This window comes from Taudactylus pleione, unplaced genomic scaffold, assembly GCF_031769625.1.
Source record: "Taudactylus pleione unplaced genomic scaffold, aTauple2 ptg001915l, whole genome shotgun sequence".
In the NCBI taxonomy this organism is placed as follows: Eukaryota; Metazoa; Chordata; class Amphibia; order Anura; family Myobatrachidae; genus Taudactylus; species Taudactylus pleione.
The window spans coordinates 449,324-469,992 of NW_028286312.1; the positions used below are offsets into that span (position 1 = coordinate 449,324).

General features: G+C 47.0%; 1 protein-coding gene across 1 annotated transcript in view; it reads left to right on the plus strand.

Annotated features, from left to right (window-relative positions):
• Positions 1 to 20,669, plus strand: part of EGFLAM (EGF like, fibronectin type III and laminin G domains) — a 212,585-nt gene that overhangs the window by 150,878 nt on the left and 41,038 nt on the right. The window contains exons 12-14 of the mRNA XM_088465218.1: positions 14,088 to 14,232; positions 15,150 to 15,339; positions 15,442 to 15,567. Coding sequence (XP_088321344.1) covers positions 14,088 to 14,232; positions 15,150 to 15,339; positions 15,442 to 15,567 — 461 coding nt within the window. The remainder of the gene's footprint in view (positions 1 to 14,087; positions 14,233 to 15,149; positions 15,340 to 15,441; positions 15,568 to 20,669) is intronic.

Genomic DNA, 20,669 nt, shown 5'->3' on the forward strand with positions numbered 1-20,669 from the left:
AAACTTGGTATCATTGAAGATTACTAGCAATGAGACAGTACTGGAAATAACTAGAATTGGAATGGCACTGGGAAACACTGGAGAATGGAGTGGCACTGGGAAACACTGGAGAATGGAGTGGCACTGGGAAACACTGGAGAATGGAGTGGCACTGGGAAACACTGGAGAATGGAGTGGCACTGGGAAACACTGGAGAATGGAGTGGCACTGGGAAACACTGGAGAATGGAGTGGCACTGGGAAACACTGGAGAATGGAGTGGCACTGGGAAACACTGGAGAATGGAGTGGCACTGGAAATACTGGAAATGATTCAGATGCTGGTTTGCTCTGGGAAACACGGGAGATCCTGAGACTGACTTGTTATATAAAATGTACAGTAAGTCCAAACACAGAATGCTGTAGGAAACAGCAGAGGATCTTGACGCAGATTAGCTCTGGGAAATACAGGAATTCATACGCAGGCACAGACACAGGAGAATGACACTGAGAGTCAGTACACAGCTGCTGTGCTGAGTACGCACGCTGGAGATTCAAACACAGAACTGGTGTACAAATGGTTAAACTGGTATTTCCACACAGTGGGCCTGATTCAGAGCCGCTCGCTCTGAATCAGGGCCGGGCTTTTTTTTTTTTTGGAGCGGCCTCTTGGCCGCTCGCATAGCTTTTGGTGACCACCCACAGCTATTGCGAGCGGCCAGGATGATGGTCGCGATGGTCAAGACCATCGCTACCATCGAGCTTGCGACGAGACCCTTGTGGTAGGGTCTTGCCCATCACAAGCCCCAGAGAGCTTTCGGCTCTAACAGAGCCAGAAGCTCTCCACTGACATCACTTGTGATGTCAGTGGGGCCGCCCCCAAACGGTAGGCGTTCTCATGGGAACGCCTCCGTTTGGGCAGCCACCACCCCGGCCCGCCCACCAAACGGGGCGAGCTGTCACTCAACATCGACAGCTTGCCCCCTTTGGTGCAAGACCCGGAGCGCCCGACGCTAGCCGGGTCTCGCGCATGCGCTGTGGGCCACCATCGACCCGGTTGCAAGCGCTCAGCGCTAGCGACCGGGTCTGAATCAGGCCCAGAGACAGGTGCTGACATGTACACAGGAAAAATAGATACTGATTAGTGCTGGGGTTTCAGCACTGAGACAAGTATAGAAGAAATCACTGGAGAAGCCTGGAAAACACTGGAAGGATTACTGGAAATAAACAGCATAAAGCTAGGAGCAAATCCAGACACTAGGAAATAATACTGGTAGGAAGAAACATAGAACTTGGAAAGCTGCAACAGCTAGTAAACATATGAGGGGCCGTTCAAGTCAAAATTACAGCTTTCTGGATATGTCATATACCTAAATTTTTGCTTTCTGGATATGACTTATGCTAAAATGGATATGATGTATACTGAAATGGATATGACTTATGCTAAAATGGATATGATGTATACTGAAATGGATATGACTTATGCTGAAATGGATATGACTTATGCTGAAATGGATATGACGTATGCTGAAATGGATATGACGTATGCTGAAATGGATATGACATATGACGTATGCTGAAATGGATATGACGTATGCTGAAATGGATATGACGTATGCTGAAATGGATATGACATATGACGTATGCTGAAATGGATATGACGTATGCTGAAATGGATATGACTTATGCTGAAATGGATATATCTTATGCTGAAATGGATATGACGTATGCTGAAATGGATATAACATATACTGAAATGGATATGACTTATGCTGAAATGGATATGACATATGCTGAAATGGATATGACTTATGCTGAAATGGATATGACGTATGCTGAAATGGATATGACATATGACGTATGCTGAAATGGAAATGACGTATGCTGAAATGGATATGACCTATACTGAAATGGATATGACATATGCTGAAATGGATATGACCTATACTGAAATGGATATGACTTATGCTGAAATGGATATGACAAATGCTGAAATGGATATGACAAATGCTGAAATGGATATGACGTATGCTGAAATGGATATGACTTATGCTGAAATGGATATGACCTATACTGAAATGGATATGACTTATGCTGAAATGGATATGACAAATGCTGAAATGGATATGACGTATGCTGAAATGGATATGACCTATGCTGAAATGGATATGACCTATGCTGAAATGAATATGACATATGCTAAAATGGATATGACATATAGTGAAATGGATATGACATATAGTGAAATGGATATGACATATAGTGAAATGGATGACATATAGTGAAATGGATATGACATATAGTGAAATGGATATGACATATAGTGAAATGAATATGACATATAGTGAAATGGATATGACATAGTGAAATGGATATGACGTATGCTGAAATGGATATGACATATAGTGAAATGGATATGACGTATGCTGAAATGGATATGACATATGCTGAAATGGATATAACATATACTGAAAAGCACATGACAGTGCCAGCCAATCACGGCTCTCTTATATAAGCAGGACTGCTGAGAAGGAAAAGCAGGAGTACAGTGTGGCATCCTGCACTGTCTCTAGGACTTATTTGACCTACCGGTAGGTGGAGAGATGTCCGTGGAGCTATGCAGCGTAAGCTGTGGTCTCAGATGCTGGCCAGGTGTTGTGTTGCATCTCCACAAGCCCGCAGGGTGCCTGGCAGACGGGCACCCGTTGATGTCCTGCTGTGGGCTGTAGAGTGATGTGGAGAGCTGCAGTGTGGTGCTGTACCACAGTCCCGTGGGGTCAGCCTACTGTGCTATATGCACTGCCAGGGTGGCCTCGTGGCCTTTTTCAATGACTCCTTGAAAAAGGCCCTGAGGCCGAAATGCGTTGAAGATCAAGCCACCCACACTCACCACCACTACTAGAACTTTAATCAACCATTTATTGCTACACCGAATCCAGGCCACAGAGGATCCAGCACTATACAACCCGGCAAACCTTGGGTCCCCCTTGCCCGCCCTGGCTGTGCATACAGCACAGTAGACTGACTCCACGGGACCATGGGGCAGCACAACACCGCGGCTCTCCGCATCACTCTACAGCCCACAGCAGGACATCGACGGGCGCCCATCTGCCAGGCACCCCGCGGGCTCACAGAGGTGCAACGCAACACCTGGCCAGCATCTGGGACCACAGCTTGCGCTGCACAGCACCACAGACATCACTCCACCTACCGGTAGGTCAAACAGGTCCCAGAGACAGTGCGGGATGCCGCCAACTGCACAAGCTACAGGACTTGAACAACACCTCATGCATCCCGGTTCCGGAAGACTGTGACCATAGGTCCAGCAGGGGAATGTGCAGGAGTAAGGACCGCCCAGATAGGAGCCCCCTCAAATGGGCTACCCACTCCCCAACCGAGGATCGCACAGAGCCATCTGCTCATCCCCACACCCCATAACGGAACCACATAGGGAAGCACTGTGTCTTACCAAATAAAACAGGTTAGATTCCACACTTACTGTCTGCCTCATTTTTTCTCACCCACACACCCACTAACATAGCCTCCATTTAGCCCCAATACACAAACCCCTCTCCTCTCCATCTCCCCTCCCCACATTCCCCTTGCCCCCCCCCTCCCCAGCCAATTCCCCCACACCATTGTATCACACACACCCAGCAGGAGCGCACGTGTACCCCTTTTTCCTCATATTCTACCTGCAGGCATTGGTACTCCTGTTAATATCATGTTGCTGAACCTGCCCACTTCCCGCCAGTCCCCTATCCTCACCCCATCACTCCTCTACTTTCTCTCCTCAGACCTTCCCTCTATTATCCTCGGTGACTTCAATATTCCTATTGATATCCCCACAGAATCTACCGCCTCCAAACTACTCACCCTCATTTCCTCATTTGGACTCTCCCAATGGACCTCCTCACCCTCCCATGCGAGTGAGCATTTGCTTGATCTGGTATTCACTCACCGTTGTCATATTTCTGCATACTCCAATTCCCCATTCCGCCTCTCTGACCATCACCTCCTCTCAATTAACCTATCTCTCTCTCCTTCCCCTCCTCTACCTCCCAGAGCCACCATCACTAAGCGTAACATTGAAGCTATTGACACTGCTTTCTTTTCTTCCCTACTTGACTCACTTCTCTCCCCTATCCTCTCTTTTTCCTGCGCTGAACAAGCTGCTTCCCTATACAATGCCTCCCTTACTTCTGCTCTTGACTCTGTTGCTCTGGCGATCACTACTCACCCTCGCAAATCCACACCTCAACCCTGGCATTCCAAATGCACCAGATACCTGCAAAAATGTTCATGAACCGCCAAGTGACAGTGGAGAAGATCACGCTCTCAGGCAGATTTTCTCAATTTCAAATTCATGCTGTCATCCTACAGTGCTGCCCTTTCCCTCTCTAAACAGTCATATTTCAAGTATCTCATCTCCTCCCAGTCCTCATATCCCCAGCGTCTCTTTTCCACCTACAACTCCGTCCTCTGCCCACCCCCTCCTCCCCTCCCCTCCTTGCTCTCTGCCACTGAGTTTGCTACATATTTCACATCTAAAATTGATTCTGTACGTCAGGACATCATAGCCAACCAATCCCCCAGCTCTCCACCTCCTCCTTTCCCGGATCACCCCTCTCCATCCATTTTACCGACTCTGACATCCTTCTCCCCTGTGACTGGAGAGGAAGTTAAGGCCCTTATCCAGTCCTTCCCCCCCTTCCACCTTTCCCCTATCCCCTCCCACCTCCTCCACTACCTCTCTCCTTCTGCCTGCTCCCATCTTGCCCACCTCCTTAATCTCTCCCTCTCTTCTTGCACTGTTCCTTCTGCATTCAAGCATGCCCTTGTCTCCACCATTCTTAAAAAACCTAACCTTGATCCTAACATTCTCTCTAACTACTGACCAATCTCTCTCCTCCCTTTTGCCTCCAAACTCCTTGAGCGTATTGTTTATAACCGCCTCACCACATTTCTTTCCTCCCACTCCCTCCTTGACCCTTTTCAGTCTGGCTTCCGTTCTCTCCACTCCACTGAAACTGCCCTCAGAAAAGTCTGCAACGACCTCCTTGCTGGAAAATCCAAGAGCCACTACTCCCTGCTCATTCTCCTTGACCTCTCTGCTGCTTTTGACACTGTGGACCACCGTCTACTGCTGCATATTCTTCACTCCCTTGGTCTACGTGACACTGCTCTCTCCTGGCTGTCCTCCTACCTCTCTGAACATTCCTTCTCTGTTTCCTCTCATGACGATTCCTCCCCCCCACAGCCTCTTACAGTAGGTGTTCCCCAAGGTTCTGTTCTTGGACCTCTCCTATTCTCTCTCTATACGTATTCTCTAGGTAAACTCATCAGCTCTTTTGACCTCTATTATCATCTCTATGCTGATGATACTCAGATCTACCTTTCCTCACCTGATCTGTCCCCCTCTCTACTGACTCGTATCTCTAACTGTCTCTCTGCTATCTCTTCCTGGATGTCCCAGCGATTTCTCAAACTTAATATGTCTAAGACTGAGCTGATATTCTTCCCACCCTCCCACATAACATCATGTCCCACTACTTCTTTATTAATAGATGGCATAACTATCTCATCTAGTCCCAAAGTGTGTTGTCTTGGAGTCATCCTGGACTCTTCCCTCTCCTTCAAGCCACACATTCTGAACCTCTCGCAGTCCTGTCATTTCCATCTCAAGAATATTTCCTAGATCAGACCCTTTCTCACCCAGGATGCTACCAAAACCCTTGTACATTCACTGGTCATGTCCAGATTGGTCTACTGTAACCTTCTCCTAGCTGGCCTCCCCAAATCCCATCTCTCTCCTCTCCAGTCTGTGGTAAATGCTGCTGCTCGGCTCATCTTCCTCTCCAAACGCTCTACATCTGCCTCCCCTCTCCTACAAGCCCTCCACTGGCTCCCCTTCCCTTTCAGAACCCAATTCAAGGCTCTCACACTCACTTACAAAGCCCTCACCCAATCTTCTCCCATTTACATCTCTGATCTCATCTCCCTTCACTCTTCTGTCCTTCCTCTTTGTTCACTTAGTACACGCCACTTTTCATGCCAATTGATTACTTCCTCCCACTCCCGCCTCCAAGATTTTGCCCATGCTGCTCCTCACCTTTGGAACTACCTCCCTCTCCCCATCAGACTCTGAACCTCTCTACAATCTTTCAAACGAGCTCTTAAGACCCACTACTTCATTAAAGCCTTCCAGCTCTCATCCTAACTTGCTGCTACATCTTCCTTCCTCCTCGCCTACCCCATCTGTGTCACTCCTGTTTGTCATCCCCTCCCTTAAATAATGTTAGCTCTTTCGAGCAGGGCCCTCTACCCTCTTGTGCTTCTCCCTACTGTAATTTAATTTATCTCTTACTCCCCACTAGGGCAACTAACACTTGGCTGCTTATGCGGGCATAAAGGTTGCTAATATAGCAATGTTTATCCATGTCCTGTATTGTATTGTATTTTATTGTAAGTCAATGGTTACTTATTTGTCTATGTACTTTGTAAGGCGCTGCGGAACACTTGTGGCACCATATAAATAAATTAATAATAATATAAATAATAATTTGAAGCGCAGCCCACCCCTCTTACTTGTACAGTGTGGCAGAGCTGGAAAGTGGAGGTGAGTGCTAACACTATAGTCAGTGGTGTAATAACTTTTGCTGTGCTGATGATGGTAATGTAACATATAACTACTACTGCATGTACTATTAGTTATAGCTGCAGATAGGAGACTGCCTCTTTTCAGCTCTTTCTCCTGTGAGGATTGTGCTCCTGCTGCAGGCAGGTTATGTATTAATGTTACTTTCACTTCCTTTCTGTCCTCATTCTCTCTCATCTCAGCTCTTTCTTTACTCTCCTTTCTCTTCTTCTCTATGTCTGATTTCTTGACAGTGCCCCAGGTCCCTGCTCATGTTAGGGAGTGCCCTGACTCCCAGCAAGATGGCTTCTTCATAATCCAGCAGGTAGATCCTCTATTGTCTGGCTAGATGTGTGCAGGCTGCTGGGTCAGAGGGTTATAGTCTGCCACAATCGGCAGTAGGCTGTGGTTTTCACACCCCATACATACAAAGCATTATTATAACACTTACATGGCTTTGTGTGTTTATTTAGTGCATATACTGTATAGGTACTGTATGTGCATGTCTACATACAATGCTATGTTAGGGCTTTATATTGTGTATTTATATTTATATTTATATTGTGACACCCGGCAACTCTGCAGGCAACTGTGTACTTTTGCCTGTAATGCAGAGATCTTTTCCTCTGTCACAAAGATCCTCTGTTGGGAGTCCAACAGGGCTTCGATATGGAGCATCCTCTGTGAGGGAACCAGGGAGGACTTCTTCCAGTTTACCAGCCAGCTATGAGTCTGCAACACAGAGACTGTCAGTTGCAGATGGCACTGAAGTATCTTTGGAGACCCTGCCAACAACAGGTCGTCCAGATAGGGCAACAAGCGGACCCCCTGCATCCGCAAGTGGGCTGCCATAACTGCCATGACTTTGGTAAACACTCGAGGTGCCGTGGCCAGACCAAAGGGCAGTGCCTGAAACTGGAAGTGTTGGTCGGCCACTGCAAACCTGAGGAAACATTGGTGTGCTGAAACAGGCTCCATCGCTAAAATGATGGAATGCACGGTCTCCATCCAGAACAGAGGAACCCTCAAGAATTGTTGAGGGATTTGAGGTTGAGGATGGGCCGGTAAGACCATTGGGTTTCTGTACCAGAAAAAGATTAGAGTAATACCCCGATCCCCTCTGGGACAATGGAACCGCCACTATAACTCCAGCCTGGAGCAGAGAGTGTAACACCTTCCAGAATACCAGGGCCTTGTCTTGATCCAACTGACAGCCCGTTGTGAAAAATCGGCAGGGAGGCCTCCGCCGGAAGGAGAGGGCGTATGCCCGAGAGACCACTTCTTTTACCCAAGTGTCCGTGGTGGTGAGACACCAGCACTGTGTGAACTGAAGAAGCCGGCCTCCCACTTTGGGGTCCCCCAAGGAGAGGCCCATCCTGTCAGGCGGAAGGCTTATCATCCGATTTGGAAGCAGGACATCTTGTACTCCAAGCCTGCTTCTTAGGCTTGGCAGATTTCTTGGCCCCTGACTGTCTCTGAAAGAACTGTACATTGGACTTACCCAGGGCCCTATAGGGCCAAAAGTACAAAGAACCCGACCCTGATGGGACTGTAGCCGATGGCAGACACGCAGACTTAGCTGCTGCCAGAGTGGCCACAATTTTGTCCAGATCAGGGCCAAACAGGACCTGTCCATTAAAAGGCAAGCATTCCAAACCTTTTTGGAATTTGTGTCGGCTTTCCAAGAGCACAACCATAGGGTGCGGCGAGCCGCCACCACTACCGAGGAGATTCTGGAAGTGAGGAGACCTATATCTGAGGCTGCCTCATTAATGTACGTGGCTGAGTTTCTGAGATTACCCACTAACTCCACCTGCTCAGGTGAAGAGTCAGTGTCCAGAGACGCCTCCAAGCTATCAGCCCAACACTCCATGGCTCTGGCCACCCAGCACACAGCCATAGCCAGTCTGGACGCCCCCCAACAAGGGAATAAATGGATTTAAGGCATATTTTCACCTTGCGATCTGTAGCATCCTTTAAGGAGGACATGGAGGGCATGGGCAATGTATCACTCTTCACAAGGCATGTGACATGAGAGTCCACTTGCAGAGGAGTTTCCCACTTGAAAAAATAATTATCCGCAAAGGGGTATGCAAAGGCCAAATGTTTTTAAGGCTGGTACCGCTTACCCGGATTTTTCCACGCCTCCTCTAAATGATCCACTAACTGACCAGATAGAGGAAATACAGTGGCATCTCCCTTAATATCCTTAAAGAAGGTGTATTTAGATTTAGCCACGGGGGAATTATCATCCTCAATGACCAAGGCCGCACGGACTGCCCATATAAGGCCAGGTATATACACTTTAGACTTAGACTCCGCCTTATTATTATGGAGGGGCTCCTGGTCTGAAAAGTCAAACATCTCATTGTCATCAGACAACATCATACTGAGCCATCTGAGACACCAAAGGCCGCTTAGGAGGCTGCAATGATGACTACCCCTGTAAAACATCCGACAGGTGTTGCACCGTATTGGACAATGAAATCACCCACGCAGGCTCCTGCGAGACCTGGGGGGGCGAAAGCGGGAGACACTGGGGTACCAGCAACTGCCTGGGGAACCCCTGCATGGGTGATGACACAAGCGACTGCTGTGATAACCCCATCTAAGGGAATGTAGGGGGAGTCGCTAGCTGGCCCACAAGGGTTGTAAGTGCCTTAGCAAAACAAGCCTAGGGCGGTTCCTGCACTGGTTTGGCGGGGTGAAGGAGCAACAGCATAGATGTCAGTACTGACTGTCTATGCTGTGCAGCTCATCTTGAGCAGCCACAGCTGCCTTGAAGAACTTCACGGGCCATTACAGCCCTCCTCTGTTATATGGTGATCCGACTCCGAGCCGTGCACCTACGAAACTAGTTTGTCTTGGCTCAGAGGCAGGGTATAGGAGGGGGATCCCAGTGCATCCTGGGAGGCTGAAAACTTTAACTCTGTAGTGCCCAATGTCTGACATCATCCACCTACACCCCTAGGTATCCTGTGGATACCCTATGGACCCTGAAGTAGAAAGATACTGTGCGCATGCGCACATCTATTCTCGCTCTGCGTACACGCTGCTCTGTTATGCAGAGCAGCAGTGTATGCTTCCCCAACTCCCCCCCAACTGCGGGACACTGCAGCCCATGGGTGGGACAGCGGGACAGTCCCAAAAAAACAGGACTGTCCCACTGAATGTGGGACAGTTGGGTGGTATGGTTATAATAATGCTTGGCACGTGTGGGGTGTGAAAACCACAGCCTACTGCCGATTGTCTGACCCAGCAGCCTGCATACAGTAACAGTACATCTTGCCAGACAACAGGGGAATCCTACCCCACCTGCTGGATTATGAAGAAGCCATCTTGCTGGGAGTCAGGGCACTCCCTAACATGAGCAGGTACCTGGGGCACTGTCAAGAAATCAGACATAGAGAAAAAAGAGAAAGGAGAGTAAAGAAAGAGCTGAGATGAGAGAGAATGAGGACAGAAAGGAAAGTGAAAGTAACATTTATACATAACCTGCCTGCAGCAGGAGCACAATCCTCACAGGAGAAAAAGCTGAAAAGAGGCAGTCTCCTATCTGCAGCTATTACTAATAGTACATGCAGTAGTAGTTATATGTTACATTACCATCATCAGCACAGCAAAAGTTATTACACCACTGACTATAGTGTTAGCACTCACCTCCCCTTTACAGCTCTGCCACACTGTAATCCTGCTCTTCCTTCCCAGGAGCCCTGCTTATATAGGAGAGCTGTGATTGGCTGGCACTGTCATGTGCTTTTCAGTGTATCTTATATCCATTTCAGTGTATGTCATATCCATTTCAGTGTATGTCATATCCATTTCAGTGTATGTCATATCCATTTCAGCATATGTCATATCCATTTCAGCATACGTCATATACATTTCAGTATATGTTATATCCATTTCAGTATATGTTATATCCATTTCAGCATACGTCATATCCATTTCAGCATACGTCATATCCATTTCAGCATACGTCATATCCATTTCAGTATATGTTATATCCATTTCAGCATACGTCATATACATTTCAGCATACGTCATATCCAGAAAGCAATAATTTAGGTATATGACATATCCAGAAAGCTGTAATTTTGACTTGAACGGCCCCTCATATAAACACAGTCACTGGAGAAGCGAAGTTGAACAGCAGCTTCCTGTTCCTGGAGTCAGGTTACCTTTAGGTTGCTGATAATTGGATCAGAGGATCAGCTGAGTGACCGCAGGACTACCATTGGGAGAGACTAGTCAGGTGATATGGAACAACATGGCTGCGCCCATGCCCACCACCATGGGAACCAGGACGCATACACGGAAGCCCTAGCAGACCCTGGGGAGAATACTCAGCCACCACTCACCTCCACTCCCAGCAACTAAACACCTAAGCCCAAGGACGCCAGCGTAGAGGTGAGTATTGGCCGATCCCAGGCCGCTTCCTGACAAGGGCGCAGTGCATACTTGCCGACAATCAGCTTCAGCCTTCCGGGAGGGAGCTGATTGTCGGCTAACAGTGGGGGGCGGGGGCGGCCATTGGGGGCGGAGCTGGGGCGGAGTAAACCATTTGGTGTCACATTGGGGGCGGAGCCGCACGATCATGTCATCGTGGCTCCGCCCCCTCTTCACAATGCCGTTATTTTTGGCATTGTGAAGCAGGGGGCGGGGCCACGATGACTCGATTCAGCTTGAATCGCGTCACCGCTGCAGGGGCTTTTAGTTTTTTCAGGGGGGAGGTCGGGAGGGTCGGAGGCTTCCGGGAGGCTTGCCTGCCTTTCCGGGGAGCCTGGAGCGGCACCCGAATATCGGGAGGCTCCCGGCCAAATCAGGAGGGTAGGCAAACCTGGCGCAGTGCTGTTAGTCTTGTGCTGTGAGGTGTAGTGCTGAGTCCTGTGATGTTATTCCTGTGCTATGAGTCCTGTGCTGTGAGGTACAGTGCTGTTAGTCCTGTGCTGTGCTGTGAGTCCAGTACTGTGCTGTGAGGTGCAGTGCTGTGAGTCCTGTGATGTTAGTCCTGTGCTGTGAGGTACAGTGCTGTTAGTCCTGTGCTGTGCTGTGAGGTGCAGTGCTGTTAGTCCTGTGCTGTGAGGAGTAGTACTGTGAGTCCTGTGCTGTTAGTCCTGTGCTGCGAGGCGCAGTGATGTGAGGTGCAGTGCTGTTAGTCCTGTGCTGCGAGGCGCAGTGACGTGAGGTGCAGTGCTGTTAGTCCTTTGCTGTGAGGCACAGTGCTGTGAGATGCAGTGCTGTTAGTCCTGTGCTGTGAGTCCAGTGCTGTTAGTCCTGCGCTGTGAGTCCTATGCTGTGTTGTGAGGCGCAGTGCTGCTAGTCCTGTGCTGTGAGGCTCAATGCTGTGAGGTACAGTGGTGTGAGGTACAGTGCTGTTAGTCCTGTGCTGTGAGTCCAGTGCTGTGCTGTCAGGCGCAGTGCTGTTAGTCCTGCGCTGTGAGTCCTATGCTGTGTTGTGAAGCGCAGTGCTGCTAGTCCTGTGCTGTGAGGCTCAGTGCTGTGAGGTACAGTGGTGTGATTTACAGTGTTGTTAGTCCTGCGCTGTGAGTCCAGTGATGTGCTGTGAGGCGCAGTGACGTGAGGTGCAGTGCTGTTAGTCCTTTGCTGTGAGGCACAGTGCTGTGAGATGCAGTGCTGTTAGTCCTGTGCTGTGAGTCCAGTGCTGTGCTGTCAGGCGCAGTGCTTGTAGTCCTGTGCTGTGAGGCTCAATGCTGTGAGGTACAGTGGTGTGAGGTACAGTGCTGTTAGTCCTGTGGTGTGAGTCCAGTGATGTTGGTCCTCTGCTGTGAGTCCTATGCTGTGTTGTGAGGTGCTGATAATCCTGTGCTGTGAAGCGCTATGTTGTAGGGTGCTGTTTTGTGAGTCCTGTGAAGCATTGTGCTGTTAGTCCTGTGCTGTGCTGTAAGGCTCTGTATTGTGATTCCAGTGAGGCATTGTGCTGTGAGTCCTCTGCTATGAAGTGCTGTGTTGTGAGTCTTGTGCTCTGGTTCCTGTGCTGTGAGTTCTGTCATGTCAGTCTAATCCATTACCGTATGAGGCTTCCAGTGTATTTGATATGGTCCTTTCTGTGAGATCTGTCTCTGTTACTGTTGTCTCTCACTCTACAATTGTTTGTTGAAAGCAGCAATTTGTCCTCTGTTTTCTCTCCTACCCATCATCTTACTGATAATTGTCATCATTTGTTCTCCTCTTTGGCTGTTTTTGTTTGTAGTTGTTAAGCGTTATCCTCCTCTCCCTCTGTTATCATTATCCTCCTTTCCCTCTGTAATCATTATCCTCCTTTCCATCTGTAATTATTATCCTCCTCTCCCTCTGTAATCATTATCCTCCTCTCCCTCTGCTATCATTATCCTCCTTTCCCTCTATAATCATTATCCTCCTTTCCCTCTGTAATCATTATCCTCCTTTCCCTCTGTAATCATTATCCTCCTTTCCCTCTGTAATCATTATCCTCCTTTCCCTCTGTTATCATTATCCTCCTTTCCCTCTGTTATCATTATCCTCCTCTCCCTCTGTAATCATTATCCTCCTTTCCCTCTGTGATCATTATCCTCCTCTCCCTCTGTTATCATTATCCTCCTCTCCCTCTGTAATCATTATCCTCCTTTCCCTCTGTAATCATTATCCTCCTTTCCCTCTGTAATCATTATCCTCCTTTCCCTCTGTAATCATTATCCTCCTCTCCCTCTGTAATCATTATCCTCTTCTCCCTCTGTTATCATTATCCTCCTTTCCCTCTGTTATCATTATCCTCCTTTCTCTCTGTTATCATTATCCTCCTTTCTCTCTGTTATCATTATCCTCCTTTCCCTCTGTTATCATTATCCTCCTTTCCCTCTGTTATCATTATCCTCCTTTCCCTCTGTTATCATTATCCTCCTTTCCCTCTGTAATCATTATCCTCCTTTCTCTCTGTAATCATTATCCTCCTTTCTCTCTGTTATCATTATCCTCCTTTCCCTCTGTAATCATTATCCTCCTTTCCCTCTGTAATCATTATCCTCCTTTCCCTCTGTTATCATTATCCTCCTTTCCCTCTGTTATCATTATCCTCCTTTCCCTCTGTTATCATTATCCTCCTTTCCCTCTGTAATCATTATCCTCTTCTCCCTCTGTTATCATTATCCTCCTCTCCCTCTGTTATCATTATCCTCCTTTCTCTCTGTTATCATTATCCTCCTTTCCCTCTGTTATCATTATCCTCCTTTCCCTCTGTTATCATTATCCTCCTTTCCCTCTGTTATCATTATCCTCCTCTATCTCTGTAGCCATTATACTCTCAAAGAACCTGGACTGATATTTATATCAGCTGGGAAAACACATTTATAAACCATTTTAAGGTCCTACATAAAATCAAATACTGCTGAAGATGCTACTTGTGTAACGAATGTAATGCCTCAGTTATTGAGTTGAATTAACATTTACGCAGTTCCACAAGCTCTGTACACAGCTGTTATTGTCTTTTTCCAGTTATAATTGTGGCACCGGCACTGCAGTCATTACAAGTGACCGTAAGATCAAACCAGGCACTTGGCACATTGTCAGCCTGTACAGAGAAGGCCTAAATGGATGGATCACAATTGATAATGGTACCGCTGTATCTGGGCGATCACCGGTAAGATATATAAAACTATGCAAAGGAGGTACATGCTGTTTTCATAACCAATTTGTCACAATTGCCGAATCCCGGACACAACCATGCATAAGCCCAGACTGCAGTTCCCAACAGATACCAGATTCAGTGCCGTCTCTACCATTAGGCAGCTCCGGGCAGCTGCCTAGGGTGCCGGAATCTGGGGGTGGGGGGCGTAGGCCGCCACTGAGCCTGCTTACCACAAAATTGTACTTAATGCAGGCGGCAGCTGTGGAACTTATAAGATGCACTTTCATCTGAGGGGCTAGGAAGTGGGTATTGATACTGGTTTGGGGCAGTAGGTTGAAGTTTTGCCTACGGTGCCGAGAAACCTTGCACTGAGTGTAGTGGCTAGTGTTCAAGACTGACCCCATGATCTAGTGCCATGGTTCTTACGTTACAGCGTCCTTTTCATTCATTTCTAAACCGGTGGTTCTCAAACTCAGCCCTCGGGACCCCACACAGGTCACATTTTCAGGTCACTCAGCAGGTGCACAGGTATATTTGAGGAGACCTGGAAAACATCACTGTTTGGGGTCCTGAGGACCGAGTATGAGAACCTGTGATCTAAACTCATCACGGTGAATGTTAACTGATAGCAGATGTTGAAACCCCACTAGTACTACTAATAAGAAAGAAAGCTTTCTTATTAATAAATGGTCTATTTGTTATTGTATACTGTAATATGGCTGGAACGTCTTTGATTCCTGTCAACTAAACTAGACAATCACATAGGTGTATTTAAATTTGACTTGAGAATTTTCCCAGGTGAAATGAAAATGTAAACAGCAGCTTTGCCTCTGCACAATACCAGAAGGTAGATGATAAAAATGGGATAAAAGGAAATATATTGGGGAAAAACATTTTGGAGAGTCATGGTCTGTGTTTCGCTCTACCAGGGGCAGTACAGTAAGATCACGTTCCGGACTCCCTTCTATCTCGGGGGTGCACCCAGTGCTTACTGGCTTGTGAAATCTGCAGGGACCAACCGAGGATTTAAAGGCTGCGTCCAGTCCCTGTCTCTGAACGGGAGGAATATTGACATGAGACAATGGCCGCTGGGGAAGGCCTTGAGTGGAGCCGATGTTGGTAAATAATTTCATTTATTTTAGTGATTTAAAAAAAAAAAATCAGAAAAATAAAATTGCTGGATATCCCTACATTAAATTAACATTGTTTCTCAACACACAGGTGACTGCAGCGTTGGGGTCTGTGACGGGGCGTCCTGTGTAAATGGTGGGACCTGTACATCTAGGTCAGCTGATTCTTACATGTGTCTCTGCCCTATGGGATTTCAGGGAAGGCATTGTGAGGAAGGTAAGACAGACTTAACTATTGGCAGATACTGAAGGTGTTGATATAGGTGTCAGCGGTGTGACGGATGTCAATCCACAAAATGAACAATTTAACCATGTCATGTACCAGACAGAACAGGTTGCAGAATAACACAGGGTTATTACTGGTGTGCACAATAGGTTTTCAATGCTGGCATATAATAGATGCAACAGATCCATGCAGGAATGTATGGGGTTAATGCAGGTGTTGTGTGGATAACGAGAAGCACGAACATGTATGTGTACAAATAGTGGTGGCAGTCGGGTATGTACCCACTTATAGCGGTGGTGACGCAGTGGAATATGCAAGGTCTCTCCTGTATGAGGGAGACTCTCAGGGGCACGTCCTTTCTCTATGGAGGACAGAGCTGAAGGTGCACAGTAAAGGCACGCATGTGCAGTAGCGCACTTGGGTCGGAGGTCACACCACTGGCACTACGGGGCAGCATCGGAAGACAGGAAACAGGGCAGGACGCTCTCCTCTAACAGTAAAAACACTGATTCAGATGTGGATGCAAATACCACCGCAGCTGAAATCTCTCACAGATCGCAATTGCGAAAATATGCTAATGACTCACTTGCTGCCTAGTGCTTAGAGGCGCCCACTGAAAGCATCTCACATCCGCCATGTTTCCACATAAATGCTACATTGTGTTGAAAACACATGGCTTGTTGATGACCTATCAGTTGCCAATGGAAACCCATCCCATATGCTCTGAGTTAATTTTTTATTGTCTTAATTTGTATTGTTTGAAAAAATTATTGTAAAAATGAGGTGGGATTGGCCTCCCTAGTTCTGTCCCTCTATTTGTAGAGGTTTATTACCTTATTTCTTTATCTTGATTTTCAGTGTTTTTAGTCAAGCAAAGCACCTACTTATACACAACAAAAGCAAAACACAACCTATAATGTCTTGTCTGAGGTCATGAGAAGCCCACACTGGGATTTGATGTGGGGTCATCAGTGAGCTGCTTGGTGCCAAATATAATTGGTCAAAGCCCGTAAATACTAGCAAGTTGAAACAAAGCCAGTCCCAAAATCCTATTGCTATAAAGGGTTATTTAATAATTTTAGTGAGTGCCAAATGAGTAGTACGTTTAGAAAATAGGGAAAGTTCCAAATAATGAGTGTTCCAACTACGCATCTATCAACCTATTTAGTAAAGTAACACTCCCTTATGTGACCCTTCAGTCTCCCAACTTCTAATTTCAGGCTATGACCTCTTGCCCCTCCAGGCACCCAACAAGCTTGAGACAGGTGCTGTCATGGCAGCAACCGTGCCATCCCCTCGGTCCTGCACCCTGGGCGGTGGCACTGGTATGGCTCTGCATTATGTTTAAGATAATTTGCCATTAGTAAATCCATGTTTTGGATCATGCAAGTCATTTGGCTCTAATCAGATAACATTCCTTTATTCTAATAAATAATCCCGTTAGTTCCCCAGCTACTGATGGGATATTCATAGTTCTGTAGCTTCCGCCCTTCCCTTCTGCTTTTTTGTGAAGAACAACAACATTCCAACCATAGAACAACAATGAGTAACAAGCTTGGTGATACCAGAGTGTACCAGAGTATCACCAAGGTTATAAATGTCCTTTCCTGTCTCTTTACATAAACTATTTTATTACGTATTTAACTTTTTAAGTATTTTTTTTATTTCCATTTCAGTTTACACCTCAGTGGGTCTCCAAAATAATTAAAATGTTTACCTTCCTCGATTAATTAAAAGGAATATGTGCGTGTGTGTTTGTGGGGGTGGGGGGAATAAAATGTCGTCCTCATTCTCACCCACTCGGAACATTTCCTCGTTTCCCTTCCAACTATTTTTAAGTTATTTGTAGAATGTTCTCAAGCTGTTCTTTTCTGACCTATTTCCATTAACCATTGCAGGTTATCAGCCCATTAAAAAAGATACCGTTACTGAATTTACTTTTTGTTTATTTCTTTCCTCTGTGTGATACTTTGAATAGTATCATTGTTTTGTTTATAGAGTACATAAAAGGTATTTTTGATTGTGACCGTGATTAGACTGAACCCAGTGGCTAGTTCGGAGACCCTGGTAACGAGATTTGCTTATCAAGCCACCTTCTCTCCCCCGACCCACTCATTTCACTAGGGAAGTGGGAGTCGGAGGGTGCCATACTCCTTTGGGGTCCGGAAGGACTTCAGTAAATTCAAGAGTCTCCAGAAGCACATTCTTAGAGAGTATGTAATTACTGTAGGGGGGGAGGATGTATCAAACCTTCTAAGGAGCGGAAAAGTGGTGAAGTTCCCCATAGTGACCAATGAGCTTCTGCCGATCATTTTATAGTATACTTGAAAAATTTCAGAAAGATGCAAGATGGTTCCATCACAACATTGTCATATAGCAACACACAATGCGGTAAGGACAGCGTCGTACCAGGACACTTCTGCGCCCTGGGCCAGCACTTTCTGTGCCTCATGACGTCACAGAAGAGGAGGCCGGAAGCTGGGCACATCCCAAGGACGTGCCAAGTGTTTCCCTAGGCAGCGGTCTGCATCTCCAGGCAACCATGCCGCCCCTTCAGCCCTGTGTGTCTGCCCTAGTATGGCCCTGAGTAGGGAAGTTGCATTCTCTCTCTATTCTATACACGATCAATGTTTAAGTCATAATGATGGAGGTTACAAATCCATACATGGCAATACACCAATGTAAGTACTGTCACAAGAGAACATTTCACATTATATTGGCAGCATAATTTGATACAGATTGTAAATAGGATTTGGCATTGATTCACAAAGTATTGGGTCAAATCGACATAGATTTCCCAAAGCAGAAATTTTTGTCGATATGTTCTGAATGTTGACAGTCTGCATGTCGACATAGGGTTTTTGTCGACATTCACAATATTGCCATTATGACAATATCGACATGTTCATGTGAATATTCCGATTGTTGACATAATGTCTCTCTGGAGATGGTTTAAGTACTGACTAAGGTGGATGAATACCTATTAAGCTATATTTTAGTGGGTGTTTTATTATTATGATGATTATTATTATTATTATTTATTAACAGTTACTTATATAGTGCAACATATTCCATTGTACTTTACAATTGGGAACAAACAGTAATAGAACAAGACTGGGTAACAACAGACAGACTTAGGTATGAGGGCCCTGCCTGCATGCTTACAATCTATAGGGAATAGGCATTGATACACAAGGATAAGTGCCAGCCAGATTGCAGAGGTCCTTGATGGGCTGTAAGAGCCTATCACACAGGCCTAGGGTCATGAGCGGGGGCGTAGCTAGAAATTTGTGGGCTGCACAATGTTTGATGGGTCCACAATGTTTTTAGAAAGAAGGAAAATTGTCTTACCTGCCATCTTTATGTTCAGTTATGTGACGAACGAACGTGGTCTTGTCTCTGTTCACCCACGCTACATTGCTCAATACCAGCCATCAGCCTTGTGTAAAGGCAAAGGCACAGTTTGGGATGGCAGTGGGGTCACAGTAAGGGAGTCAGAAGCACACATGGGTATGGGGGGTTTCAGGGGCACACATGGGTATGGGGGGTTTCAGGGGCACACATGGGTATGGGGGGTTTCAGGGACACACATGGGTATGGGGGTTTCAGAGGCACACATGGGTATGGGGGGTTTCAGGGGCACACATGGGTATGGGGGTTTCAGAGGCATACATGGGTATGGGGGGGTATCAGTGGAACACTATGGGAAGGGGTCAGGGGCACACGAGGAGAGGGATAAGGGCAGAGGCACACCATGGGAGGGTTCTCTGTGCCTTTTTTACTGTACAAGTTGGAGGAGGAAGAGAATAAAGGAGGAGAGATGGGGGCAGGAAACGTGTGGAGACTCCTATGAGGGGGCCAGTGGAAAATAGCTGTTGTGCCCCCATCTATAAACTGTCCTGTAGCTTCTCCTGCACAATCACTAGGTCAGTGTCGGACGGGGGTGGGTGGGTTGCAGGGCTGTTCGTCTCGGCAGCTAGTTGCTTCTTTGTCACAAGCAGACATCTGCCTGTGACTAAGAACTTTGCTGCCGGGACCATCAGTGCCAGCAGTCCTTACCACCCAATTTTCACACACAAGCACACACCTGACTATGGCGTCCATCCAGCATCACCTCGCGTAGCTCCGCCCCGCCTCATGGTGACCTAGAAGAATCACCAAGGCTCAGAGTGGGCTGCAAGAAGGCTTTCATTATCTGGATCAGGTGGTTTAAGTTTTAATTGTGCAGCCTGCTCTGCGGCCACTTCTGTACAGCACAATGGGCTGGGCAAGGTGAGCTGGGTGGAGGCCCTGTAGGTACTCCAGGCCCCAAAGCAACTGCACTTTCTGGACCCGTGGTAGCTGCGTTTCAGGAGGATGTGAAAGTGAAGATAGAGAAAGTATGTAAAGTTATATGTGGACTGTATAGAGGGAATGTAATTGGGTAGGATCGCTTATGGAGGTTATGTTGGTGTACTTGGATTTGATAAGCTGTCTGAAGAGGTGAATGCTTGAAGGTTTGGAGACTAGAGGAAAGTCTTAATATGCGTACACACTGGGCGATCAGGAAAGACCGTACGATTACAACATCGTAATCGTACAGTCGTTCCTGATCCCCTGTAGTGCCTACATTGAACGATCAGTCATTCAGGTAGGCTCCCTTCCTCATCACTGAACATGCCAATCTGTTGTTATGGACAGATTGTGCTGCACGTTCAGGCGGTGGACAATGTCGGAAACGACCAGCGGGAGCGTGCATCACTGGTCGTTTCCTTCATTATAGTGCACGAGTTGTTCACGATTACTGAGCGATTGCACGATTACGATGTTGTAATTGTGCATTTGCTCAGTAATATCGCCCAGTGTGTGCGCACCATTATTGTGTGTGGGAGGGAATTGCAAAGAGTAGGTGCAGCACGAAAAAAAGTCCTGTAACCGCAAATGGGAGCAGGTGATGAATGTGGATGAGAGATACAGACGCACCGGTCAGCGCTGCACTTACCATTGCTGCCAGCTCTGCCCCCTCTGAGTGACGTAATGACGTCATGCGTGCAATGTCCTGGCGTCAGGCACTCATGGGGAAGGCTGGCACTGGGTGCATTTGAGCACTGTTA